This window comes from Archocentrus centrarchus, chromosome 15 (assembly GCF_007364275.1).
Source record: "Archocentrus centrarchus isolate MPI-CPG fArcCen1 chromosome 15, fArcCen1, whole genome shotgun sequence".
In the NCBI taxonomy this organism is placed as follows: Eukaryota; Metazoa; Chordata; class Actinopteri; order Cichliformes; family Cichlidae; genus Archocentrus; species Archocentrus centrarchus.
The window spans coordinates 22,113,045-22,140,312 of record NC_044360.1 but is presented as its reverse complement, the minus strand read 5'-3'; the positions used below and the strand labels follow the sequence as shown (position 1 = coordinate 22,140,312).

At 39.6% G+C, this 27,268-nt stretch overlaps 1 protein-coding gene across 1 annotated transcript; it reads right to left on the bottom strand.

Moving 5' to 3' along the window:
• Positions 1 to 284: 284 nt before the first annotated feature.
• On the bottom strand, positions 285 to 26,924 carry kif16bb (kinesin family member 16Bb). The gene is made up of 19 exons (XM_030748473.1): positions 26,878 to 26,924; positions 26,735 to 26,798; positions 26,535 to 26,621; positions 26,276 to 26,392; positions 24,832 to 24,929; positions 21,698 to 21,813; positions 21,475 to 21,617; positions 21,018 to 21,186; positions 20,289 to 20,411; positions 19,970 to 20,160; positions 19,804 to 19,858; positions 19,657 to 19,712; positions 13,917 to 14,021; positions 13,739 to 13,790; positions 13,519 to 13,656; positions 12,129 to 12,208; positions 9,263 to 9,351; positions 3,525 to 3,597; positions 285 to 2,576 (listed from the first exon to the last, which is right to left on the bottom strand). Exons 1-19 carry the CDS (start codon positions 26,922 to 26,924, stop codon positions 363 to 365), a joined length of 4,017 nt encoding a protein of 1,338 aa, XP_030604333.1. The 3' UTR covers positions 285 to 362.
• Positions 26,925 to 27,268: the final 344 nt, after the last annotated feature.

The window sequence follows — 27,268 nt, the reverse complement described above, 5'->3', positions numbered from 1 at the left end:
TCTAAGAATTTGATCACAAGACATTTAAAAGCCTTCAAAAACCTTAAATGAAATTGCTAAGCACACATTCTTGATTTTCAATGCTAGACCTTCAAACCTCTACTTTTTTAAAGATATCAATGCACAAACAAAGAAGTTCAAGTGTTTTAAAGCTAAAATCTTCAGCTGCCAAAGTTGTGCAACTTTAACATCACAAACTAAAAAAAAAACAAAAACAAAAAACCTTCCAACTTTTTATTTTTATTGTAATTTCACAGCAAAAATAATTCTTTGCAGTGTCTGCTTGGGATGCACTTTTGCCATTGCTCCCTGTGAGTGAGTTTTCAAGCTGGGCTGTTCATTACTGGCCGCTCAGTCCTTGATCAGACATTTGACAAGTGATTAATCAGGCAGGCAGCCTCAGCAGAGCAACTGAAAGTTAATTTCCACACTTCTGCACGCGGAGATGAATTTAAAGCATATGCAGCCGGGGTAGCTGCCTTAGTCACGCTTTCAGGGTGACCCCTGCCCCTCGCTTTTACAAAGATTACATCCAGCCTGACAGGCCGGTTCTCGTCTCCATCGTGTACCAGCATCCAGCGAACATCAGAGCACCGACGAAGAGTTAAGACATGAAAATGTGGACGGCAGGGAGCTGTGGTGACAGAGTGTGAACGTGGGTGACAGACAGCATCCTCCCACACCAGACCAAGGTGCGTATCTGTGAGTAAAAACTGGGCCACACGCTCACTGGGGGTACTAGTGCCGATGTGCACTGCTACACTTGTGTAAAGTTTTAGCTGCACCTCTCCCAGTGTGACAGTTTCTTGATTCATGTTACAATGAAAGAGGTAAATCAGATCAGCAAGACTCTTTTGAAATTGACAGCAAACCCTTAAACCAGCATCCAGCAGCAGCTCAGGTACATTGACCTGCCAGCCTAAAGACATTTCCATTAAGTTTCCATGGAGCGGTGGGTACTGAGATACCCTGCTGTCCCCAGGGCAGATGATGTCAAGTATAGCCCTACACAGGTCCTTAGTATGCTTTTGGCTGTAGGTATAAGCAACAAAGATGCTTTCCTCTATAGCACCTATCAAACGCAGACTGTGGCCTGCTAAACCTATCTGAATCTCTTTCAACTGCAACAAAGGGAGGTGATGGAACAAAACCAGGAGCCCAGAGTCAGAAGTTAGTGTGTAGAGGGCAGATTCCATCAGGATCAGGAGGGCGGACTGGGGATCTGGTTGGTTGCATTTAGCTACATTCAGCCAGTAGAGAGCTACAATCTTCTCAGTTGAGAGCACTGAAGTGGAGATGACAGACTGTATACTGTCTATCATGTCTTGAAGTGGGAGGGTTTGCAGGTTCGCAAGGGAATCAGGAAATGTTATCAATGTTTGAATGACAATCTGAACAGTCACTGAGTTTCCAGGCGCATGAGTAACCTCTCTCACACTGCTGTGTTTCAGTAGCAACAGCTCTGTGATAAGTTCATGTCCTTGTTTTGCATGACTATCAACCATGTTTTGCTTTTGTGTTGACTCCATATCCCAGATATTTGTATTCTTTTTCAAGATTTCCTCAGAGACTAGCTGCACATCTTCTGCCTTACTCAAGGTTTGTGTTGGTGTCAGGACAGAGAGTTGTGCGTTTTCGGGATTAATGCAGCCTTGAATCATCTGAGCAGCTTCCTCAGACTGAAGGAGCTGAGTTATATCCATCTGGATGTGCTGTATGAGAGGCAGTTCTTTCACCATAGAAAAAATGTGACTGTCCCTTAACAGGGAGAAGATAAAGCTCCCTCTAAACATAGAGAAGATGCGGCTGTCCCTCACAACAGACACAACATTACTTTTTCTTACCAAAGAGACAAAATTGGTGGACCAGCAGGCTGCAATAGGTTGAAATCTGAATTCTGTGACTTGCTGCAATACTGTGGAAGAGCTCCAAAGGAGACGTCCTGCATCCTGGACAATCCAAGAAACACCGTTGAACAAAGAGCTCAGCCTCAAATTTCGAACTGTGGCTGCTGCAGTCCCTGTCACACACACTTCAGGGATCTTCTCTAAATTTTCAGATTCATCCATCTCTTCACAGATACACTCCCTCGTGAAGGCGGTTTCTTTGGGTGGACAGCAGCTTGTGTGACTGTCAAGAGGCATTGTGTCAAGCTGAGAATGAGTGCTGCTCTGTGGGAGGATAGACACGGAGCTGGTTCCTCCACTGCTCTGCAGGTGGGACATGCTGCTTAATGAGCTCCCACCAGAGCGAGGTCCCCCCTTGTAGCTCTCAGTACCGACATCTTGGATCTCATTAGCATTCCCCTCTGGCTTCGTGCCACATCCATCACCCAGGCCCAGGACACTTGTCTGCTGGAGGTTGGCATCCCCTGACCAGCCCTCTTCTCCCTTATAGCTTGCAACTCCAGTCCCACTTAGAGCTTTCCTCTCAGACTTGAGCCCAGGCCCTGATTTATGACACAAGTCCCTCTCCTGCTCCTGGCCATCCCTGGCACTTACTCCATTCTGCAACATCTCTCCATTCAATTCAAAACTAGTGTGAGGGATGCTATATTTTCTTGGTAGCCTAGTGTCCTAGTTTACATTGGGTAGGTGGATGAAGAAAGAGGAAAATAATGGAGACAAATAAAATAACTTTCAATAAACTCTTAAACACAGACACACTAATTCATATTTGAATACATGGAAACATGCATAGGAAAACAAAGTGAAGAATAACACCACATTTAGAAGCAAATATAGTTCAAGTGCGCCCTCATTGCAAAATGCTTTCACAAAATGAGTGTCATTTTCTTTTAAACCTCTAAAGGAAAGTTTAATAGGCATTAAATATGTGCATAATAAAAAGGCAAGGGAAAGAATTTCATGGCTCATAAAAATCTATATCAGGCCTGGCTGGAGAGGGGGTGGATATTGACATTTTGCTCTGACACTAAAAGGGACTAGAACTTGAGTTGTACAGTGGCGATCTAGTACTGCATTAAACAAAAACTGCAAATCAAAATCTCACTATTTGCACACCATGTTTAACCTTTAATACACTCAACAAAAATATAAATGCACTAAACATTTTCTTATTTCATCTCATAATTAATCAACAATGTATAAGCACAACAATTTGTGTATACATTCAGTATCATTTCAGGCTTCAATAGCAACCAGTGTTTCAGGTCTTTGTGTAACAGTCCATGTGTTATCACAAAGCAAACAGCACAGTCAGCGATCAGAGTTCATAACACTCAGTACTGAGTATATCACGTATCTGCAGCACACAGATATCAGACTGCCAATAGTGGCCTGTGGGATGTTGTGCCACTCCTCCTGGAGTGCATGGGCATGTTAAGGTCATTTTAACTTAACCTTTAGGGTTCGTGCGTTTATGTTTTTGTTGAGTATACTTTCCCTTAAAAAAAAACACAAACAAACAAAGTCCTCTCTAATTCCATGCAGAAAACAGCAGTGGCTTTATGACCAAATACCTCCATTATCTTAAGTTAAATTTTTATATATATGAATACATACTGCAGTCATGAACTTCTTTGCTGGGGCAGAGGCAAGACAGACGCTTGAGGCTTTAGCCAGATGGACATGTTGGCTAAAGAGACAGCAAGCATAAACAAATAATACATTTTTCAAAAACTGTGTGTCAATGGGAGGATATGGGAGCACAATACAGCTGCAGTTATATGCTTACACATGCTGCTGAGGCCTTTGTTCTCAAGAAGAAATTATTTGCTGTAGTGTCACACTGGAGGCATCAGTTTGCATAGAAAAGACAAGACTGCAATACCCTCCCGACCCCCCTCCCCCCCTCACAAAACACCATCCATTAGATTTGAAAAGCAAACAGCCCAAATGGCTGGATGAGATTAGAGCCACTCGACTAGCTGTGAAATTAAATAGAATCTGCACATGTTGATTTGAGGATTTACATACAATACTCAGCACTCCAGAGGGAGGAGCAGAAACCAAATATAAAGCTGAGAAAGACTTCTGACAGTAAACACCGGCTTTGGCTGAGATTTGTATATAAGCAGCAGGTTGATGAAGGGTGCAAGCGGGAGCAGTAAAGCATCGACAACATCAACAAGAGGGACACAGTGCAGGTCCTGCTGATGATTAAAGGATTTTTGCAGATCCTGAGGATCAGTAGAGGGGATGTCCTGTACTCCTGTGTGCTCACCAAAGAAGAAAAAAAGAAAAGGAAACAGGCTTTGGGATTCCCAGACAGACGAGCTTACATTTTCTCAGTTTTTCTGCTGCACACAAACTGCAGCTCACAGAGGTCCAGAGTTCTGTGATATGACTGCATTAAATTGGTACACGAACAGAGTCATTAACACCATTATAGAATATAGTTCACTTCCCCATGGCTTCCCCCTGTGCCTCTATGGCCTTCTCATCCTCGTGTTGATGAGCTCCACCATTTTCCTGGACCTGCTGCCATCCAACCCACAAGTTGAGCCCTGATTCCACCCTTCTAGTCATACAGGCACCACCACACAAGTTTTATGAAGTGAGATACGTGAGGTCCTACATCCTTGTGCACCCTCTGTCACACTTCATACTATAATTAAAGATCTACTCTGTGGCTGTTTGATCAAACTCAAATGTTCATTCCTGACTTAACTTCAAGTGAACAGAAGAAAGAAAGAAAAAGAAAAAAAAAAAGGAAAAAAAACTGACATTCAGAGCTCAACCAAGAGCTCCTAAAGTGATGGACTTTAACCAGTGAAATTATACCATTTCAGGTGATGTAAGCTCCTAATAGCAGCTTGTCAGTGGTCAAAAAATGGCCAAGAGAATCGCTGGCACTCGGCCTTCTGGCCAGAGATGGAGGATACTGAGAGGGTTGTCAGATAAGGGACTTTCAGAGCATACAGGGCCATTAAATGTTGTTTCAGGTCAAACACCAGTTGGCTGGTTCCATCACTGGGAGCTCTCACAGTCCAGACTTTGTGGGTTTGAAATGGCTGCATTTTAGCTTGGGTTTCAAAATTGTGTCTCTGCTACACAGTCCATTTAGTAAAGTATGGCTCAAACACAGTAGGGCCCCTTTTACAAGGAGGGAAGAAGTGGATCTTGTGGGCATAGATTTATATACAATATGAAAGCATATGACCCGGCCTTAATAGACAACATAGCCCTTCCCTGCCTCTCTTAGGAATATCAAGCTTATGTCTCCATACTAAAATGCAAAAGTCATGACATTTACAGTGCATTTGGAAAGTTCTAAGACCCTTTGAATTAGTTTGAAAGACTCACTCATTCTTCTCACTCAAATCTTTCAAGCTTAGTGTTATTGAATGGGAAATGCCAGTGCCCACACATTTCGTGAAGCCTGTACTACAAAAGATTTGAGGTTTAGCGAGGAAACTTTAGGTTTAACGCCAGGTTTGCGGTACACAAAGTTAGAATGGTGCTAACTGGGGTACAGTGCTATGGTAACTTGTGCTGTAACCCCTAACCTAGACTAAAAACTGTTTTATCCACACACAGCAGAATAAGCAACTAATTATATAATTACCACCCCCTAGTCTTTACACTGTACTGCTGAAGTCTCTTATAGTTGGCATTTATATAGACCTTTTCCAGTCTTAACTAACCACAGTGCCTGAAGTGCACACACATGCAGTGCCTTTTAATACTTTACTACTGCACAGAACTATTCTCATTGATATCTGGTTTATAAGGTGGTTAAGTAAAAAAATATCCTTGCGTTATAGTTTGGGCTCCTACAGTTTCCAGTCATGTTCTGTTGGGTTTAGACACAGTTTTCCCAAAGAAACTCATGGTTTTCTTTACTGTATTTTTCTGGTTGTTTGGTTTATAAACATTTGGCCCCACTTAAGATGATTGTCATAATTGCTCTACACTGATTAGTCTGAACATCCACAGACCATGATGCACCCACCACCATGTGTGACTGTAGGGATGGTATTAATGAAGTGATGGGCAGAGCCAGCTTTCCTCAATTGTAGTTAAATGGTTCAATATTTGTTTCATCATAGGTTCTCTCTTTTTACAATAAAAGACTGATCGATGGAGTGATCATATGATGGTTGTCCTTTTGTAAGCTTCTCCCATCTCCACATAAACTCTGGATCTCATTCATAGTAATCACTGTGTTTCCAGCTGCCTGTCTATCCAAGGACATTTGTCCCAGATTATCTCATATTGTCTGGTTGATCAGATCCAGACAAACTGGTGGTTCCAAACTTTTTCCACAGTTCTGTGCCTTTACACAAGATTTACATCTTGATCTTGTGTTTTTGTTTTCCCTAAAACTTGAAACCAAATCATTCAATTATGAAATTTTGTATAGAAACCTTTCATGTCCAGTAAATTCAGTCAGGCACAAATGGACTCCAAGTTGTAAAAGCATCTCAAGGACCACGGGTAGGAGGATGCATCAGAGCTCAACTGAAAATTGTCAAAGGATCTGAATAACCTTGTAAATGGGATATTTCAGTATTTTTCAATAAACAGGAATAGTTCTCGCTATGACATTGGAGAATTGTGTGTAGATAAAAGGAAAATTAAATTAAGCCTTTTTTCTTGTTTAAGTCTGAAATCAGAATGAGCGAAAACACCATCCAAAAGTTCATATTTATGAAATATTTACTCAAAATTCTTCAAATTTATCCTTTTGTCACTCAAAGTCCGTACTTTTTCTTTAGTTGGAAGAGGGAGCATATTACTCCTGCTTTATCCTCACTGCACTGGCTGCCCATCCATTTTAAAGTGCTTTTATTTGTTTTTAATTCATTACATGGCCTTGCCCCACCTTATCTTTCCAAGTCTTTCAGATCAGCTGACCAACTGCACCTTGACATGCCGAGGACACCGCGGAGGTTCAGAGGAGACAGAGCCTTTGCTGCGGCAGCTCCTAAACTCTGCAATTCATTGCCATTAGGCATTAAACAGGCCTCGTCATTGGCCAATTTTAAATCTGCTCTTAAGACCTCTCTTTTTCCATTTGGCCTTTGACTAGTATGAGCTGCTGTTTTGTTTTGATTTTATTTTTTAGGATAAACTGTGCATTTTATTTTAACTATGTAAAAAAAAAAAAAAAATTTATATTTTATCTTCTCTTGTCCTGATTGATGTGTTTTATGTACAGCACTTTGGTTAGTGGTTACTGTTTTTAAAGCGCTTTTATAAATAAACATGGCTTGGCTTAAATATCCTAATTTGCTACAAAATCATCTAATTTTAAAGACTTTTCAAAACAGGAATAAAATGAATAAAAGCTCAAGTTACAGGACAGGACTGAATTTGAAATGTTATGTTAACACAACATTATGCAGATTTGTTGCATTTGACAACATTTGGAGAGCAACAGGTAATTTTACACTTTATTCTGAGTCAAACCCAGGTGAGGAAAAAAGTTCTCCAAGAGCAGATCAAGTATTTTTGGTGATTCTGTCCAAATTAGCTCTCAAGAAAGTAAGAAATCCTACTGATGTAGCTGAATGGGCAGGTTAGCTGCAGGTCAGTTCACTGATATACTTTATCACCCCTGAAACACACCAGATCTCCAAAGCCAGCATTTGAATCTAAATTATTTGCTCTTATTTATTGTTCAGGATGATTTCCAAAATGAGTAAAGTGAGATCCAGTCTGTCCTTGCTGCGAGGGAGTTTGTGCTATGCAAATAAATAGAACAAAGATGAAGTACATCTCTGAATACAAAGTGAAAATCTTTTCCATACTGAACCATTATCTGTTCAAGCACAGCAGATGGGCAGCTTGCCAGGTGAGAGGAGGCAATGTTAAATACAATGAATACAGCATTTAATATTTTATGGGGCGTGTTAATTGACAGCGAGAGTAGAATCCGATAGTCAAAGTACATTTTGCACTGTGCCTCATGCATTGCGTGGTTTTGCCCCTCTGTAAAGAGCAGCAGACAGTCTCTCTCTCTCTTATCTGCTGTGACCATTGACAGTCTATGCCCACCACTTATGCCTACTGACCTTTCTCCTTTTAGCAACAAAGTGTTTTTGATGCAGGATAATGAAGACACTATTCAGCCAATAGCAGCCTTGTAGTAATCCATATACATGTGTATTCACCCTTTCATATCTGAATCAAGCATCACCAGACCACTGGATCGGGAAGCAGGTGTCAAAGTGAAAGCAGTATTAATCACGAGCAGAATGGGAGTGCTGCAGTGTGGGGCAAATTGGGTGTCAGACAGCTCCACATGCTGTAAAACATCAGGATTAGCAGATCATGAGACCAGGGATGTTTCTCAAATTGCTCACTACTTCAGTAGGTGGTGAATTAGATTTTGGACATTAATTCACTGAACACCGACACACTGACATCAATGAACTGTCACACAATTTCAAAACAGTGACAAGGCATAAAGATGTCATCTTTTCATTTAATAAGAAAAAAAAAAAAAGCTGCGGTGTAAATGCTTTACTGTTTGTTAAAGGCCAGAAGGTTGTGTGTGATTAAATTAGTATTTTTCTTGAGGCCACAACATATTTTTAAGCAGGCATCATTTTGAGATAAATATAGCTCACTTATTCCACTCAAAAATCAAAACTTTGAGCTTTATATCCAAAAATCAGAAACGGGGCTGGCATTGGGCACCACTGCTGCTTGTTAAAGCAAAGCCTTTGCCAAATTTATACAAATAAAATGCCAAAGAATCCTTGATAAAACGATGGGAGAAAGAGTTTGAAGCATTTGAACTGTACTAAAAAAATAAATAATAAATTCAAATATCACTCTGGTCGTGACCAATGACATTTTACAGATACAGACAGGAAATGTGAAGAAAGGTTTAACATGGAAAGAATTAGCTGCAGGTACAGTGAAATGTGAAGTTATGTAACTAGTAATAAGAATTTTACACATTTTTCTTTTTTTTTTTTAAACTGTGCATTATTGGAACTTTCAAGGAGCTGAACCTGAAGTGTACTGAAGTAATTTTGAAAATGGGACGCAGAGCAGGTCACTACCTGGCAAACAAGGTGCTGTTTTCGGACATGCCCTTGGTTGTAGGAGAGCTGCCTGCTCTGATTTCCATGGGCTCAGCAATAAGCACTACAGAATGGCTTTTTGTATGTTCCCACCTCTCCTCACAGAAATGGTGCCATGATTTATGGCTTTGATTTGGTCTGTGTGCCCAATGAATGCTGCTCAATAAGCAGGCACATTGCAGAGATTGAGGTGGAATGGATGCAGTTATGCTGGGCTCACAAAGTGCAGAGACCCATTACACATGTCTGCATATGTCTTACCCTCGATTTTGCACCATCGCCTTGGACAAATTCTCAGTAGATTTGGACGACTCAGTCACAGATGGGCTGAACACAGATGGCATTCCACTCTGCAGACAACAGAATGACACAGCACTGTGAAATCTGCCTCAGTGTAAGAAACGAGTGACAGCTGCCTGTGCTAGATTTGCATTTAACCAGAGGTTCAGTTGCAGTATAGCATACCGAGAGTCACCTGTATTTGTGACTGCTTTTCACAGAAAATAGAGGGGCAGGGGGTGGATGGTTGATGAGTCTTAATTTTAAGCAGTTGTTTGGAGAAATTTAAAGATAGTTATCAAAGCCTCGACAGAAAAACTGCTAAAATAAAGCTGTAATATGCAAAATATTTCATTCAGCACCATTTCCATATTTGGCACAATTGTGTTAATATTCAGACAGAACACTTTAAAAATCTATTTTTTTTTTTTACACAACAGATACAGACTGGATGTGCTAGTACATATTCAGACTAAGCGAATGTGGAGCTCTTGAGACCATCTCATTTAGAATCGATGTTAAAAATGAATGTTAAAGAGTCTCCTTGGAACCACAGCAGGGCCTGGATGCCTGTGCTTTACTTGGCTGTAATAGCGTGCCGCTTTCAATAATGCAAAGAGCAGAGAGCTGTCAAAAGCCAGAAGTACAACTGTGTCTAAAATGGTGTGTGAATCAATTTTACAACATGAAATGTTATAAAGCACAGGGTGCTTAAAGTTGCAGGCTTTACAGTCAATTCACTGACAAAGTTGTTTTCTTTCATCTCATAACTTCATTTTACTGAATACTGACATGAGGATAAAAGTTCTAATTTAGTGAGTATAATAATTTTAGCAACATTTACAGATTTATACAATTATGAATATTCATTTCACATATACAGTTTAATAGTAAAAGGGGCCACTTTACTATGTCGTAACACCTTTCCAACCTTTCCACTGCATTAGGGGAGACTGCGTCTCACATTTCTGTACTTGTCCAAAACCAGTAACGCAACATTCACACCCAGACGAAATTAAAAGAAGTTAGAAAATACATGCACGCTGCATTCTTTAGTTACATTTCTGACATTCTTACATTTCCTCGTGTTGACCTGCTTCACTAGGGCTCCTCACAGAGATACAAAGAATGGAGTCTATTTTATATATATATAAAAATTTATACCACTGTCTATTTTTAATCTAACCTTACATTCCTTTTTAATCAAGAGGTGGTTTCAGTGAATCTGTGCCAAAGGCTTTTTGTAATATCTTGATAGCTGTACCTTGGAAACTGACTCAGCAGCAATTGTACCATACAGATTCTTGTGGACTTAACATAAAAAAAAAATCCTGCAACACACACACACACACACACACACACACACACACACACACACACACACACACACACACACACACACACACACACACACTTATTCCACATACATGTCAACTTTTAAATACAAATGGCCGCAAGAGTAAATAATTCAGGCATATGATTTATTTTTTATTTATTTTTACTTTTTTCTGTCGATCAACATTAAATACATCCTGTTAAAGAAAAAACTGTCAAAGGGAGTTGGTGCTACTCATGCACTGTTCATAAGAAGATGGGACATTTCACTGCTGAGGCAACCTCAGGACAAATTTACAGACCGATCTTAAAAACATAGCTCTGGATACGAATTGACAAGAAAAGGCAGATGAGTGGATATGCACAATATGCTCCGTCATTTGTAAAGACTTCAGTGTATTCTTTGTTGCCGTAGTGTTGATGGTTAGAGTTGTTAATTTAAAACAAAAATGTAACAGAGTTTAGCATCAGTAAATCTGCTGATTTCAGCTGTGTGCTGTTTACAGATGTTTGGAAGAGAGAGTGAGAACTGAACACTTCAAAGGCAGCTGATTCAGTCATGCAGACATCTCAGTACCACACACCTAAGCAGAAGTCTCCTTGTGCTTGTTTACAAAATTTGAACAAATGAGACTGAAACTAAGCATCGCGTAGAAGTGTCACCTTTATTTCATTAACTGTTTTTCCACAACCAGTTTAGTTTTTTACAACACATTTGAACAACAACTCCTGCGGTAGACTTCTAGCTGTCACGTATATGCTTCTGTTGAACTTTTGATGACTAATTATCAACTTTTTCTACTTTAATACTGCATGAAACATATCCAAGTATTATATTTATTTTAATCACTGAATTTAAATTAGTCTTCAAGAGATTTTCTCAGGAATGCTTTACATTGATAAATTACTGAAGAGAAAAAAAACACACTGCCTGCAGCATCCAAGGAAGTGAGGGAGTGAGTATACTCACACAATGCTTCTTTAAAAATACTCATGAAAGCCAAGAGGAAGCTGTTGCAAAAAGTACAACTAGCAGCCAGCTTTGAAAGACTGCACCTGGCTGCTTTTCAGGAACAGCAGAGGGCTTTTCTAATGTGAAAAAGGAGTTCCAAAGTTGGGAACATATTGTTCATCATATGAGCCAATTATTTAAAACCAACACCACCACACACACAAAAAAGAAAGAAGACATTTTATACTAAACCAAAAACAAGCAGTGCTAGTTGAAAAGCTTGCAGTTATATTCTGATCAAAACAAAGACATATGGAGCCCACTGGTGGTGTTGGTGGAGCTTTCTCGTGTAGATTTTGAACATTTGTCAAAAGGTAACAGGCATTTAAATTAAGTAGTGATGGCAACAAAGAGTGTGATGTTTGCTTGCTTTTACAACATTACCAGCAGAAAATGCTATAAATGTTTTTTTTTAAAATGACACTCAGATTTAGAAAACGCTTAATAGTAGAAGACTTGGGACTTGTTGTGCATGTGGTGGTTTTTAGTAAATTTTCATACCTGGTATTCCTGTCTCAGTTGGGAAGCAGTTGGCTGGTTAAACCGGAATGCTGCACTTTTTCCAAGCTGTACGATGGCACCTAAAGGGATCCCAAAAAAGTAATACAGGAAACAAAATGGCAAAATACCAGTTCAATAATCATCATAAACTTCATTTCTGCTTGGTACCAAAAAATGATGTGATGCACTGTGAGAACAACTGGCAGAGACAAAATGACAGATGCCAGTGAAAGTAATTTTGTCAAGTCTGCCAGGAAACCTTTGGAGTATGGCACAGTGTGTATAATGCATAAAGAAAAACTTTCTCATCCCTTCACTGTGGGACAGCAGTGACCCTGATATCTACACTGAACTTTGGAAAAACTTGACAAAAAAAGCACAAAAATAGTCACAGTTTCTTCTGCTGAGGTAAAGTTAATGAATTGCCATCAGGAACCCAATCCCCAACATGATTGGCAGTGACCAAGACCAGGGGATAATTTACCAGAGAAAATGGTTCAGGGAAACTTGAGAAATCTTGTAAAGCTATAGAATTGAAGTGATATTGGGGCTTATATATATCAGACTCACGTTCATATGGCCATATCCACAGATTTTCAGTAGGTCTTTCCTCCTTTTCCTTCTCTCTCACAGAGCAAATACTAATCTTGCTACTACTAATGACTTCTGACGAGTGACAAAGCACCTGAGAGAGCAGCCTGTGATGGAATCCAGCTGCTGTTGGGCTGAAAATTACTATCATTTGTTCAAGAAAATAGGTTCAGATGCAGCCGTTTCTGAAGGGGATATTGGATAAATTGAAATGGTTATAAAAGAGACTAGCATAGCCAGGCCCTGTGCTGCCTGGCTCTGTCTAAACTTTTTATCTCTCAAAAGCCAAGCGACGGGGATGTGGAGGCAGGAAACAGTGAAAGCTCCCAGCCCTGGCAAGAAGGGCTGGCTCAGGGGGGCCAGAGTTCCAGCCCGGCTTGCCTCTGTCCTTTGAAAGGTTAATGTTCTGGCCCACTTCAAACCTGTCGGCCCTATCAACTCCATCTGCCAATTAAATGGAGGGCCTGGGGCTTTGTCTGGAGCTTTGTCCGGGGCCTCTCGCCCTTCAAAATGTTTAGTAAAAGAAATGGCATCTGCCCTATGGAGGGCTGTGTTCAGAATCCACTCATGCCCCGAGTGCACTGCAGTAGGAGAGCCAGGGAGATAAAGTGGATTTCATTTGAAGATGTGATGCAGTGATCATATATAACTGCATTCAAAATAGATGAAATTCTTATTGGCTCCCACAAGCCAAAGGATTATGTATGAATGAGAGAGAAATCTTTATTGTTATAGATTTCCACCACTAATGTTCATTAAAGACTGTCAGGAGCAAATTAGATCTTATAGAAATGCTTACCCTGAGTCAGCTGGCAAGGATTGGTGACTGCAGAGCCATTGACCGAACACAGTGCACCATCCTGAGGGAACAGGGTTACAGTCCCTGCACTGTTCTCAAGCACACAATGTTCACTGAGGAGCCCAGGCCCACGAAGCACTACAGCACAATTGTAAAAGTCAGCATAGCATAGCAGCTGGCAATCTAGAGAGGGAACTATATGGTGATAACCCCAACTCACCGATATCCTGAGTGCATGATGCATCAAGACTCCCAATTGTGGTTCTGCCCTCCTGTGGTGAAGATTAAAAGATCATTTAAACTCAAGCAATTAAACTCACTGGACCTTGGCTCATAACAGTTTGAGATTACATACAGACTAGTCCATAAATTACATGAAGCTCAAATAATCTACTCACTTTCAAGTAATAGAGGATAATTCCATCTTCAACACCAATGAGGTGAGGTAAACAGCAGTCCAAGAACACTCCACTCCCCTCCTTCCTCAGAGCCACCATCTCCTCCTATGAAGCACAAGAGAACATACTGCAAGACAAAAAGCTTATTCAATAGCCTGTAGCTGGAGTGGCATACAATATAAAATAAAAATGCTGACAGACATTTAATGGCAACCAGCAGAAAGCTGAATTCTTTATGACTGATCTTCCTTGCCTGAAGGCCAAGCAGAACTGCAGCACTCCAACCATGTGTCACCATGAAACAGCAGATTGGCTACCAGCAAAAGAGACGCTATAAATCATTTAGATTATCATGGCGAGAGTCAAACTGTACATTGTGATCAGCAAGTGCGACAGATGCAATACCGCTTACCCCCACCCGTCCTCAACACAGGTGGGTGGTATACGATGTGCTGTGTTGCCTTTATTGGTACATAGATGTCGAAATACTATAGAGTTTGTAAGTTTTTGTCATCTTCAGATAACAGCAACAAACTTCCACTACTTTGATTTCAATTTACAGTGTTTCTGAAAGCACTACTTTATGGAAGGTCACACTAAAGTGAACTCCTGTGCTTACATGTTTGTCAATAAGTGGAAAGAAAAATATAAATAACAAACCTCTCTTGTTAGAGGATTTTCAGTTTTTCCCCAATCTTTCCACCATATGATTTGGCATGAGTCAGCACAATCACTAAATGCTAAAATCACAAATTAAATAGTGAAAAGCATTTAAAATGTCCATATTTAACATATAAAGCTATTGATTACTGCACTGTAGTTATAGATAAAACAGTTAAATCACCAGGTAAAAAAAAAAAAAAAAAAAAAAAAAAAAATCAGACAAATTACTGTCTATATTTAATTTTTTTTTTTTTTTTTTAAATCCATGTGTGTTAAGGAAACCTCTGCTAAATAATTTAACAGTGTTATAGCACCTCTCCATAGAAATCCGATAAGTAGAAAGATTGATTTAATCCTTAAAAGCCATTTCTAAAGCTCAGGAAAGCCACACTTAAATGTCTGATCTGCTTCATGTTCCGCTTCACTGCCTCCAGCAATTGTTGCAGAGGAAATGTTGCAGCATTAGACAGCTATACTGCATACATGTCTGCCAGGGAGTGATATTCATTTTACTTTGTATAAAATGTTATTTTGTACAATTCCATTCTTAACTTGACTAAAAAGGTATGGTTACACTTAAGAAAAGACCTGACATGCTGCAGACTGAATAAGTAAATAGAGCAGTGAATTTCCCCAATTATAAAACAAGAAATTTAACACTTAGCCTTCAATGAACTCTAGGTTTTAAATGATACAGAACTGAGCAATAAAGAGAGGAACTCAGCACTCTAGGTAAGTGTTTAACCTTTTCCTCTCAGGGTAATGGCGGTTGCTCTTCAATAACCCAGAATCTATCCATGTGTGAGTGGCCCTATGACAAGTATCCTTCTGTTAAGCTGGTGGACCATTGCCTCACACTGCCACAGATTAGCAAAAGTAACTTTCAACCTCCTCCTGCTCTATTGAATAGATTGGACCGTGAAGCGAGAAACGTGTCCACCACCAGTACCACCTCTCTCATCGGCAGTTGCGGGATGGGAGAAATCCTTTTTTCTAATGAAGAAGGAGAGGCATCGACTACAGCCCCTGTACTTAATTAAAAGGGATTTTTCACAGACTTCATTAGGAGGTGAGGAGCAGCCTGGCAGATTAATGCACTGTGTCACTTTCCTCAGACACCAGGAACAGATGAGATCCTCTTATCCACCCCCCCCCCCCCCCCCCCCCCCCCTACACACACACACACACACACACACATATTCACACGCATAAACAGAGACAGTTGCTCCTCACCACACCCAGTCACTCTGCATGATGCAGGGACAAAAAAATAAATAAAAATAAGTCTGTATTCAGATTGAAGCAGCTGGTGAACATACTGTAATTAACTGTGGCCTAGACCAGCAGCCAGGCTTGGGTAGCATTTAGGCTTCCATTAAAAGCCATCATTTGTGGCTGGTTAGAAATGTAATGGACTTTAGAGCACTTTGACAGGTCAGGTTCCTGACTTCGACAATATGCATTTCAAAACAGAGTCAACCAATCATCTTTTCTGACTGCCTTGTCAAGTGGAGCAATTTGCCAAGAGAACAGGTTAAAAAAAATTTTTTTTTAAAAAAGAGCATTTAAAATTTTTGTCACATTAAAAAGGTTAAATCCCACACTGCAGTGTTTTTATCAAAGTTAAAATGACAAGTAAAATGCAAATATATGGCAAGTTTCAAAATGGCATGAAGCCTTTTGTTTGCAGTGAATGACTCTTCAATTTTTAACTAGCAGGAAGACCAAGCTCCTCATTAACAGTAATTTCTTTTTAATATGTTTTGTTATCTGTGTTCATACATGCAAAAGCAGAATTTCAACCAACTGGTTGTTATCAACTGTTTTATTAGCCTGGTATACCTTCTAGCCATCAGCATGTGGCTATGCATGCAGTTAATGGCTGTCATGTGCAATGCTGGACATAACATTCACTGAACTTTCACTGATTCAGGGAGACTGTGGGGAAATTAATTATCTTACCACAATGTCAAGTTTAGTTGATTTTAGGGACAGAGCAAGGAGAGAGTAGCCTTTGTAGGCATTGAAGAGATTAAATCTCAATTAAGTCAAGGCTACTATAGTAAAAAACAGACTTATTTCCATCTGCATAATATATATATTTGGCACTATGACTGTTCTCCTTCCACATGCATAAATGGGAAGCATAAGGTGGGGAGAGCAGCAGCAAGACCCTGGCACAGAACAGAGGAGGCGAGCATCAGTGACAGCAGATGAGAGCGTGAAAGAAGAACCTGGAGTGGAGGTGGATTGCAAAGTGGCTTGTAATGTGTGCATTAACACCATCAGCTAATGTGGGCTGGCACTGAGATCAAATCATTTGCCAGGATTCAACCAAGCATGACTGTGGCCTGCCTTAACTATGCTCAGTTAAGATGATAGATTTAAAAAAAAAAAAAAAAAAAGAGAGAAAAGAAAAAAAGCCAGTTTTGAGCCAACCTTTACCCACACATAAAGAAAGGCTGCTTATAAAGATTGTGAAATGCTATAAAAATTACATTGTGTTAACTGCTGACACTACAAATAAAATTCACATTAAGCGGAGCAAGGCTCAGAGCAGACTAAGTTGTGCTGTTGTGCTGATTGTAGCATGTCTGGGAAATGCAGAGACTACTAAGATCAAAGAAAAGCTGTGGTTCATTTTATCTTACTGAAATAGAAGTCCCTCCCACAACACCGTGTTACAAGGGGACCCAAAAGGTTGGCTGGGGGAGCAGAGTGCAGTTCTGCTCGTGAAGTAGGAACTACTTACAAATATCTGTGCGTGCATGTGTATATTACAATTTGGTATACTTTTTGTCCCCCACCCCCATCGCCCTCTTTGCAGTACAACATTTAACTTTACCCTCTTCCTGCTTTTTTTGTTCTCAATCTCTTGCCGCCTCCGTCTGGTAAGAGGCTGCTCCGGAATCCATCTCATATTAATTACTTTCTCTTTCCCACATGCCCTGTAACCAATCTGGGAAGCTGACGATGAATAACTTTGCATTCTAAATCTGCTTTGAATACAGAATTCAAAATTCTGTTTACACCGCTCTTGGTCAACTTGTCTCCTTAAGGCCTGAGCAGAAATTCTCATCAAGCTTTCAGCAACAGGATGAACTGAATTAAACAAAATACACAAGATTTGGAGAGTCGGAGAAGACTGTTCTTAAATTAAAAGCCACATGTTAGATATAGAGAACATGCAATGTATATAAAACTATTTCCAGCCCTTCTTTTCATATGAAACATGTTGATGCCATGTGAAAACTTACAACCTTATTACTTAAACTTTTTCCCTTAGGTGTTTTTGCTCAATTTTAAAATGGCCATCTTCCATTTTGCACTGGAGGTGCTTCTCTGAAGACTCCACCTCTAATATCTGCAGCATTCCATGCAGGAATCCCACTTATCATTTTGCACCCAGGCAGAATGCAAATGCACAGGAAGACAAATGTCAAATCCATAAAGTCAATCATCAAACACTTAGAGTGTCGCCAACACAAATGTGCCTACCGGTCACCAGTGCACTGGCCTTTTCGCCTAGGTGTCACATTGTATCATGCATTTTAACAGATGTGTCTACATGAAGGGGCACAGCTCAAAAAAAAAAAAAAAAAAAGGCAAATTTTTCAGCTCTGGTAGCAGAGATGGGTAATATTGCCTCTGAGCATAAAGTCATCACTGTTTGAATATGCAAGCAGATTTACAACATAGTAACTAATTAACATGCTGGACAGACAGAAATGAAAGTACCATATGTCAATAATCAAGACCTCTTAATTAGGATCTGTGACAGAAGCTAATGAGTTCCAATACATGCTCAGGAATAAAAGGGCTGTCAAGCCACTAAATGTCACCTACTAACCACCATCAAAATAGAATGTTAATTATCCACCACACACATATAGCTGACATTCATGTATATGGTATTTAAAACCTTACACAATGTCCTCACAAAAGCGAAGTAAACCTCTTACTTTGCTGCTGTATCACTAATGGCTGTTAGATGTCACATACATATTCAGACATCTTTCAAAGTCTGCATTAACAAAATAGCTTAACCCCATGAAAAAACACAGGAATCTATAACTAGCATGTACAGTGATTGAGACAAGAGGTCACTCCATACTTTTCATGACTGGCACGCTTCACGGTTGAATGCATAATGCAACAGGCTACTTGGCTGAACACAAGGAGACCCAAACAAACGACATTTGGTGCTGTTTGGGAGGTTGGGCATAAACTCAGCAGAGGAAGAGAGTTAAGTTTCATTTTTGGTTGGCACTAGTGGCAATTTTTGTTTCACCTTTGGGTCTTTCGAGGCTGCTGCCATTCCAGTTCCAGCCTCAGAGAAGTCATATTGGGTTGAGGGAGAAGGCATATGTGTTCTGCTTCTCTTTGTCAGGCTCCCTAAACACTGTCACACACCAACTTTACAATAATTAGAGGAACTTTACTTTTGGATGCCACTTACATCCAAATAGATGTAAAATTCATTTAAAACACCAGGTTGAGTCTGCTCCCCAAGAAGCAGTTATTCACAAGACTTGCAGTGACACCAGCTGGCAGGATTTGTTTACTGCAAGCAGTAATACCAACCTAAACTGCTTCTTTGCTGATTAATAATGGTAAAATGAAAAAAAGCAAACACCTTCACTATACTTTGTGCTGTTCTATTCCAGTTGCATATATTCTTCTGTACCACACTTTAAATCATATAATTTTATGTATTTCTAAACATAATTTGTTAAGATAAATTCCAAAGAGGGATGAGGTGAAAATGAGGTGAGCAGCAAGAACACCTAAGCCTACTGTGAACATGGGTGCCTCACATTTTACTCTAAAATGTTTATCTAACTCCGTGCAAAAGAACAGCTACAGGAGTTTCGACTGTCTGTACAATCTGATTAAATGAAAGAACTACAACAAACCCAGTCAATGGAACACTGTAGCTCAACAAGAACTTCTTATTATCCCTCCAACTCATATCCAAGAATCAAACATACCCTACTAGCATTTGAGAGTTAAATTGGCCTTCAGGACATTCAAGCAGAAGTTCAAATTTAAATGCATGAATGAATCATTTTTGTACCTGCAGAATACTCAGAGTCTCCCTCCACTTGCTGCTTCTATTCTTGGTCAGCACTACTGCCTGGAGGGACTGCAGAAACAACAGGTTTATTATTTGCAAAAAGAGGATCTTCAAAACACCTTTTGTCTCTATTCTGCAGAGGATGACTCACCTTTGCCTCCTTCTGATTCAGCTCCTCCTTTACTTTCACAGAGGATAATGACTCCTCATGGACAACCTAAAAAAACAAAAAAAAAATCCACCCTACAATATAATCTTTGAAAAAGAAGCTCATCATACATAAAATAGTATTCTCATGGCCTCCTCTGTGAACTTGAACACACAGGACCTGAGTGGCTTCTTTTTGTAGTTGCTGGAGTCTGGTAACCTCTGCCTGCAGCTCTCTGATCACCTTCATGCTGCCATCTTCATTCACTATGGGAAAGTTCACTATTTTTTTAGCTCGATTGGCAAAGCGCAAAGTGTTCAGGGTCTCCATGTAGTTCACATGGGCAGGAGAAATGGCTGCCAAGAGGGGCATCAAGAAGAAATGCACACATGCTCATGAGAAGATAAAAGATGGAAAGCAAAATAATTATGTGGTTAACAATATTTACATTTTTAAGAAGAGGTCAGAATTAAGTATTACATACTTGCTATCATAGTAGTCTTGGAGTTTCCACCCAGGCTGTCTTTTAGCAGCCATGTCAGCACAGAGTCTCTGTAAGGAATGAAGATCTGTTTCTTTTTTGGTGACACTCCTACTCCAAGGTCAGCTGAGAGTCAAAGGAGGAAGAGAAGGAGAAAAAAAAAAAAAAAAAAACAATTCAGGAGTGCCACAAAGAAAATGTTTCATCCTTAGTTACATATGAATTCTGGGAAGAAATAATTCTGAGAACAAAATGCTCACGGCCAAATATGTATCTTTTAGAAAAAGGCCTCAAATTTGCATGAAGTTATGTCTGGATGCCTCGACCTTAGTCAAGGCATCCAGACTCATTCTACTGATGCAGTAGCACTCAAGCAGTAGCAGCAGGTTAGGCCCCCAGTAAAGCATACCTTGCTTTATCATCCCTTTTTAATCCTCTAATAGAGACTGTAATTTAAAAACCAACCTCTTTTTTGCAAAAATGGGAATTGCCCCCTGCTGGCCATTATAAATAATGCAGGTTTAGGGCTCTTCTACATTGGAGTCACTTTTCAGACCACAAAGCTACAGCCATCTTTTATATACAAGTCTACGTAAAAGAGGTTATAATTAAACCACATTTCTTATGTCTGCGAACAAAAAAAATTCAACTGTTAAAAAAATTGAGGTGTGTCAATGGACCCCAAACTGTTTTATTTAGAAACCGATTCCAAATCAAACCGACTGCCTTTACCTAGAGCTGAGATCACATGTCCCAAAGTGACCAGAGATTTGTTGATGTTCGCACTTTCCTTCAACCTGCCTCCTACTGTGCATGAAGTATTAACTTTCTCGCTGCCTGCCAGGTCTACCAGGTGGATCTTACTCTCTGTCTCACATAACAGCTCGGCATCAAACCACACCTGTCACATGAGAAACATTTGTGAGCAAAAATAAATAATTATTTTAAAAGGCAATATCACAGAAGAAAGCACTTGGGTGTATAGGTTGCATCATGAACAGAGTGCTGCTTACAGTGGGGAAAAAATAAAAGCCTTTGAAGAACTAAAAAGATGGAAAAACTGGCAGAATTGGAGCTTGAGGGATGACTTCTGCTAACACCCAGAGATTTCTAGGAAACATTTTACATTAGCCAAATTTAGACATCCTAAGACACAGAAGCAAAGATATGTTTAAGCACTATAGTTCACCTGGGTGAACATGATGGTGAAGATGGCGTGGGAGCGCCTGCTGAAGACATTCGTGCCCCTGCTGGGTGTGATGCGGTTGGTATTGCTGAGAACGATCAGGTCTTCCATTTCACTGTGGTTTTGTACCAAATGCTTGGACAGATCTGTACGAGTTACGGTTTTCTGCATTTAATGCGATCACAGCTAAGATGGACAGAGAATGCAGAATAAAACGCAGTCTTACTCTCTACATAGGGACCACGCCTGGGGTGCTCCCTCACTCTCAAGCCTCCACCATCTGTAGGTGATGCTCTTTTCTTGAGAAGATCCTGCAACCGTTCATTGTAGATCTCAAGATAGCTGTGACCATGATTTAAAAAAAAAAAAAAAAAGGTACAATGTAAAAATTGGATCTATGATTTGGGAAAAAAAATATATGAATGAGTGAGTTTGGTGTGGAAAGTCATGCCACCAAATACCAACAAGGCAAGTTACTATTAACTGTCTACTAAGAAGGCCAAATTGTTGTTCTAGTGCTGTTCTGCATGCATTGGCAAAGAATAATCAAAAATATGGAAAGATTTGATTTGACCGAATGCTTTAATCAAAGTTATGATGCACCTGTGCGAGACACAATAGAACCAGTCTGAGTGTCTATTTCAAAAACCATGCCAGGCATAAAGCAATTAGGCTTTAGAAGAGGATGCATGACAGTAATAAAATGGCAGGGACCACATCCTGCTCATGTAGCCATGTATGTTTTTTCCTGGCTCAGTGTTGAGAACTCAAACTGGTTTCAATATCAGACGCTTTCCAAGTGACTGCTGACACAACTGTCTTTTTTTTTTTTATGTACTCTGAGGGGAATGCCAAGTTGAGCTCTGCTGCTTCTTTCTCCTTTATAAAAAAAAAAAAAAAAAAAAAAAAAGGAAAGAAATAAAAAAACAACTACAGATGTGTTACGTATCAAAGGTTATACCTTTGTCTTTTAAGATATTCTAATATCAAGGTCAAGCAAATACGGTAAAATAAAATCCAATTATAGAGTTAATTTAAATCCAAATAATGTGCCAGCAGCACACATGAAACCAGATGGCAAAACAGTGATTTCAAAGTAGTTTGACTTAAAAGCACCAATTTTATCTGCTAACATAATAATTTAGGGGAACAGCTGGGACATAAAACATATTGTGATGAGACCAGATTTCATCTGGGATTTTGAACATTATTGGGTTATAGCAATAAAACTTTAACTGTCTTTTTCTGGTTTCATTACATTTAGGCCTGACAATTTTCCTAAATTATGTGACTGTTCTAGCAAAGTGAAAAGAATAATGAATGCCTCTACCTCTTTACCATCAAATCATCTAATGAGACCAGTCCTTTGGTCACTACATTTTTTTTTTTTTTTTTTTTTTTTTTTTTTTTTTTAAATCAAAGTATGCCTCTTGTGAAACACTATTCCACACATTTTGTCTCCATATCCTTTTCCCTCCACATATTGCATGATAATTAGCCTACCCAGCAATGCACAACCACCTCTTTAAATAAGTTTACCTTCAAACTGGTTGACAGTCATCTAATATTAATACTTGTATAAAGATTCAGTTCAATTCAAGTTTAACTATACAGTGCCCAATCACAACAATAGCCACCTTAAGGTGTTGTGAGGTAAAGACCATACAGCATTCTGGAGAAAACCCCATCAATCACATGACCGTGTATGAACAAGTACATTGTGACAGTGAGCAGGAAAAACTCCCTTTTAACAGGAAGAATCCTCCTGCAGGACCGGGCTCAGGGAGGGGCAGTTATCTGCTGCGACCAGATGAAGGGTGAGCAGAAAGATAAGAGAAAGAGCATAGGGAGACAGGGCAAAACACAGACTAAGGGAGAGGGGGCAGAATTTAATGACATGTTGCAGTGGTATATAAACATGTGGGGAGTAATGTCTCTCTATGCACTGTTCTTGAGCTAATCGGAAGGCCACATGAGGTCTTTAGCGATTGACTGTGGAGAAAGTTGGTGAAGTCTGCGTGGCCAAACCACTATGTGGCTGGGTTGTTGTCACTCCCACTTTGTTATAATACCACTAACAGTCGACAGTGGAATATTTAGTAGAGACTGGACTTGTTGCACAGGTGATACCGTACATGGCATCCTATCACGGTACCACACTGGAATTCACTGAGCTCCTAAAAGCGACCCGTTCTTTCACAAATGTTTGTAGAAGCAGTCTGCATGCCTAGGTGCTTGATTTCATGCACCTGTGGACATGGAAGGGATTGGAACACCTGACTTCAATTATTTGGATGGGTGAGTGAATACTTTTGGTAATATAGTTTATTTGAGAAGGATTTTAAATTCAGTTCTGAAGAGAAGCTAAAACAGGGGAAATGTGATCTCTCTAGTCCCTGTCAGTCCTCTCGCTACAGCATTTTGGGTCAACTGAAAGCTTTTTAGGAAACTTTCACAACCTGATAATACTGAATTACAATAGTCCAGCCTAGAAGTAATAAATCCATAACTAACTTTTAAGGTCCACTCAGGATTTCTCTAATTTTATAGATATTGTGTAAATGCAAGACAACAGTCCTACATAGTTGTTTAATATGTGCACTGAAGGACATATCCTGGTCAAAAATGACTCCAAGATTTCTCAGTGTTACTGGAGGCCAAGGTAATGCCATCCAGACTAAGTATTCGATTAGACACTCATGTTTCTAAGATTTTTAGGGCCAAATATAATATCACCCGTTTTGTCTGAATTTAAAGAAGCAGGAAATTAAAGGTCAAACAGGCCTTGACATGCCTGTAGTTTTACTATTTGATTTGTGTCTTCTGGCTTCATGGATAAACAACACTGGGTGCCACCTGCATAGCAGTGAAAATGTATGCAGTGTTTTCTAATAATGTTGCCTAAGTAAAGCATGTATAATGTAAATAGAAATGGTCCCAGCACAGAGCCCTGTGGAAGCATGTGACTAACTTTCATGTGTGAAGAAGACTCCTCACTTACATGAAGAAATTGTAATCTCTCAGATATGATTCAAACCACTGCAGCGCAGTACCTTTAATATGAACTGAATCTTCTAACCTCTGTAATAAAATATCGTTAACAAATGCTGCACTCAGGTCTGATACGACAGGCACAGAAATGAGTCCACTGTCAGAGGCCATAAGGATAATGAGAAGAAAAAAAAAAAAAATACATAAAATTAAATGTGCCATCACTGATTTATTAAAAAAAAAAAAAAAAAAAAAAAAACTATGCTTAGCTGTATTGAAGTGTAATTTCAGAGGAAACCCTGAAATCCTTTTGAATCTTATCTTGAAATCTTTATACATGTTTGAAAGTTAAGTGTGACGGTGCCTTACCTGACCTCTGTGTGGAACGACACGGCATCACTCTTGCTCCTGTGAGATATCTCCCAGAACAAGCCTTCACAGATCCGTGGGATTAAACCTTTATCTTGCTGACACAGTAAAGAGGAAACAAAATGATAGAGACTGTAATTTAAAATGATAATTACATCTTGGCCCCACTTTGTTCTTTTAATTTGGGTGTCATACTATGTAATGCTGTGCCATGACCACAACTCAGTATGTGCAAAGTCTGCTGAATAACACAAACAGCTCATCCTGATATGGAATTACTGAAGCATAAAGGCAATTCCAGTCTGAGCTACATGCCCTCTTGTTTTAATTACAAAGTAACAGATAGTAAGCATTAAAAGCCATATATAATTATCTGGGATGTTGACAGCAGCTCTGCTGATGACCTTGCAAAAGTCTCCTGGTAGACAAGCTGAAACCTCACTGATAATGTGAAATTCCCATTGCTGTGCAAGGTGAGGAAAAAAAAGCTGTGGGTTGCTGGCCTCATCAAATTTTCTGATTAGTAAGGAGAAACAAACACACCTGATGAGGCTGCTATCAGCCAGTTTCTAATGTGGTGAGAAGTCAGCGGGGTTAGCAATACTGCAGTGTAATCTGTAAAGCGCTGTGAATGCTGTGGCATCCTATAAGTCTCTGATTATGGCAGAGTTTATTTACAGGTCACATTTGGGATGCATTTTGAAATGAGGCATGAAAATTAGGCTATGCACCTCCACTAAGAAAAAAAAAAAAGGTTTTAGACTAAAAGTCTGCTTTCACATTAATCTGGTAAAAATGAATAGTAAAAAAAGAAATATGCGGGCATGTACCTTCAAAAAGGACTTGTCACAACTACACATGTTCAAGGAAAAACCTGAACCTCAACTCCTACAGTGAGGGGATCCAGTCCCCATCCATTGGGCACAATGACTTACTGAAGGAGCATGAATGAATGAATTGTACACTATGACCTTTACAGTCACCAGATCTCAAGCTAATTCCATGGGAATGCAATCTGTTAAACGTTGCTCTCCACCACTATTATCATAATCAAACTACCAACTAAGGAATGCTTTCCCTCACGTAAACTTTGAGATACTTGGAGCATCAGTAACAAGGAACAATGACGCTGTTCCAGTGGCAGTGCTGCAACACCTTAAAAAGTCAGTTAATGTTGCTTTTTCTTTTAATTTGTCACCTATTTGTAGTTTGGAAGCCATTCCTGGTCCAAGAGGCAAGTAGTTGTGGGGTAGAAACATGAAACTGGCAATGCAGGAATAATAACAACTGCCTTTAAGTGGTGTGTTCATTTATTAAAATATATATAAATAAATGCATATTTTTAGCAATGAAGGTGGGTGTACATGTCATTTAAAGGAAAAAAAAAAATAAATGGCATTTCAACTTTGTTTAAAATGTTTAGAAACTTAGGAGAAGACCTTACTGCAGGACCCATCATAGTGTAGGATTTTCCTGAGCCCGTTTGCCCATAAGCAACCACGCAGGCATTGAAACCCTCAAACGCGGCCTTCAGGACTTCAAACCCCAAGTCTCGGAAGATCTGAAGCAACAGAGAAAAGATTATTTAAAAAGAGATTTATCAAAAGAAGAAAATGCAGGAGGAAACTGTTCTTTCACAGTTAAACAACAAGCAATATAAAACGTTTCAACAGATGAGGTTATAAATTGAAGAATCCAGGTACCTTCTCCTGGGATGCAAATGTGGGACTTCTTCTGTCAGATGAGTCGTATGAAAAGTCATATGAGAAGGTTTTCCCTCCGCCCCCGAGCTCGTCTCCTCGAACTGTGGGCTAAAATTATAAACGCACGCACCGCTCACTCTCAGTAATAACTCCATTAACTGCGGTATCGTGCATTTCATTTTGTGATAATAGAACTATACCTTTTGAATAGTTGTTGTGTTCTCCGTCATGTGAATTATTACCTTCGAAGATAACTGCTTTTCTCTGTGAAAAGTTGAATGGGGGTGACACAGAGCCCGTTTCTGAAATAAATAAAATAATAATAAAAAGTCATTCTCCCTACCTTTTGTTCAGCGGACGGACTCGGACCGCTACTCGCATCGAAGTCATTATTAATAAAATTCAGACAGAACAATGTCCAACCACTTCCTCCACCCTGCTTTCAAAGAATTAGTTTTCACCGTTAATTATCACACCTGGGCCTTGCCTTCTTAATGTACTGCGCAAACTAACCACTAGGGTGCGCCCCAGCTAAATTATTTTAGTTTGTATGTCTAATAAGTAAAGTACTGAATAAAGTAAATAAAAAGCCTTATAAGTCTATAATGAAACCCAATAATTTCTACATGGTTGAAAACTGCAATAAAAAGGGCTCCTCCATAGGTAATTGCTCCAAATGAGACCTGAGAGTTAAATCGACTTGTGTTTCACGGTTAAATCAATTTTACCCCATA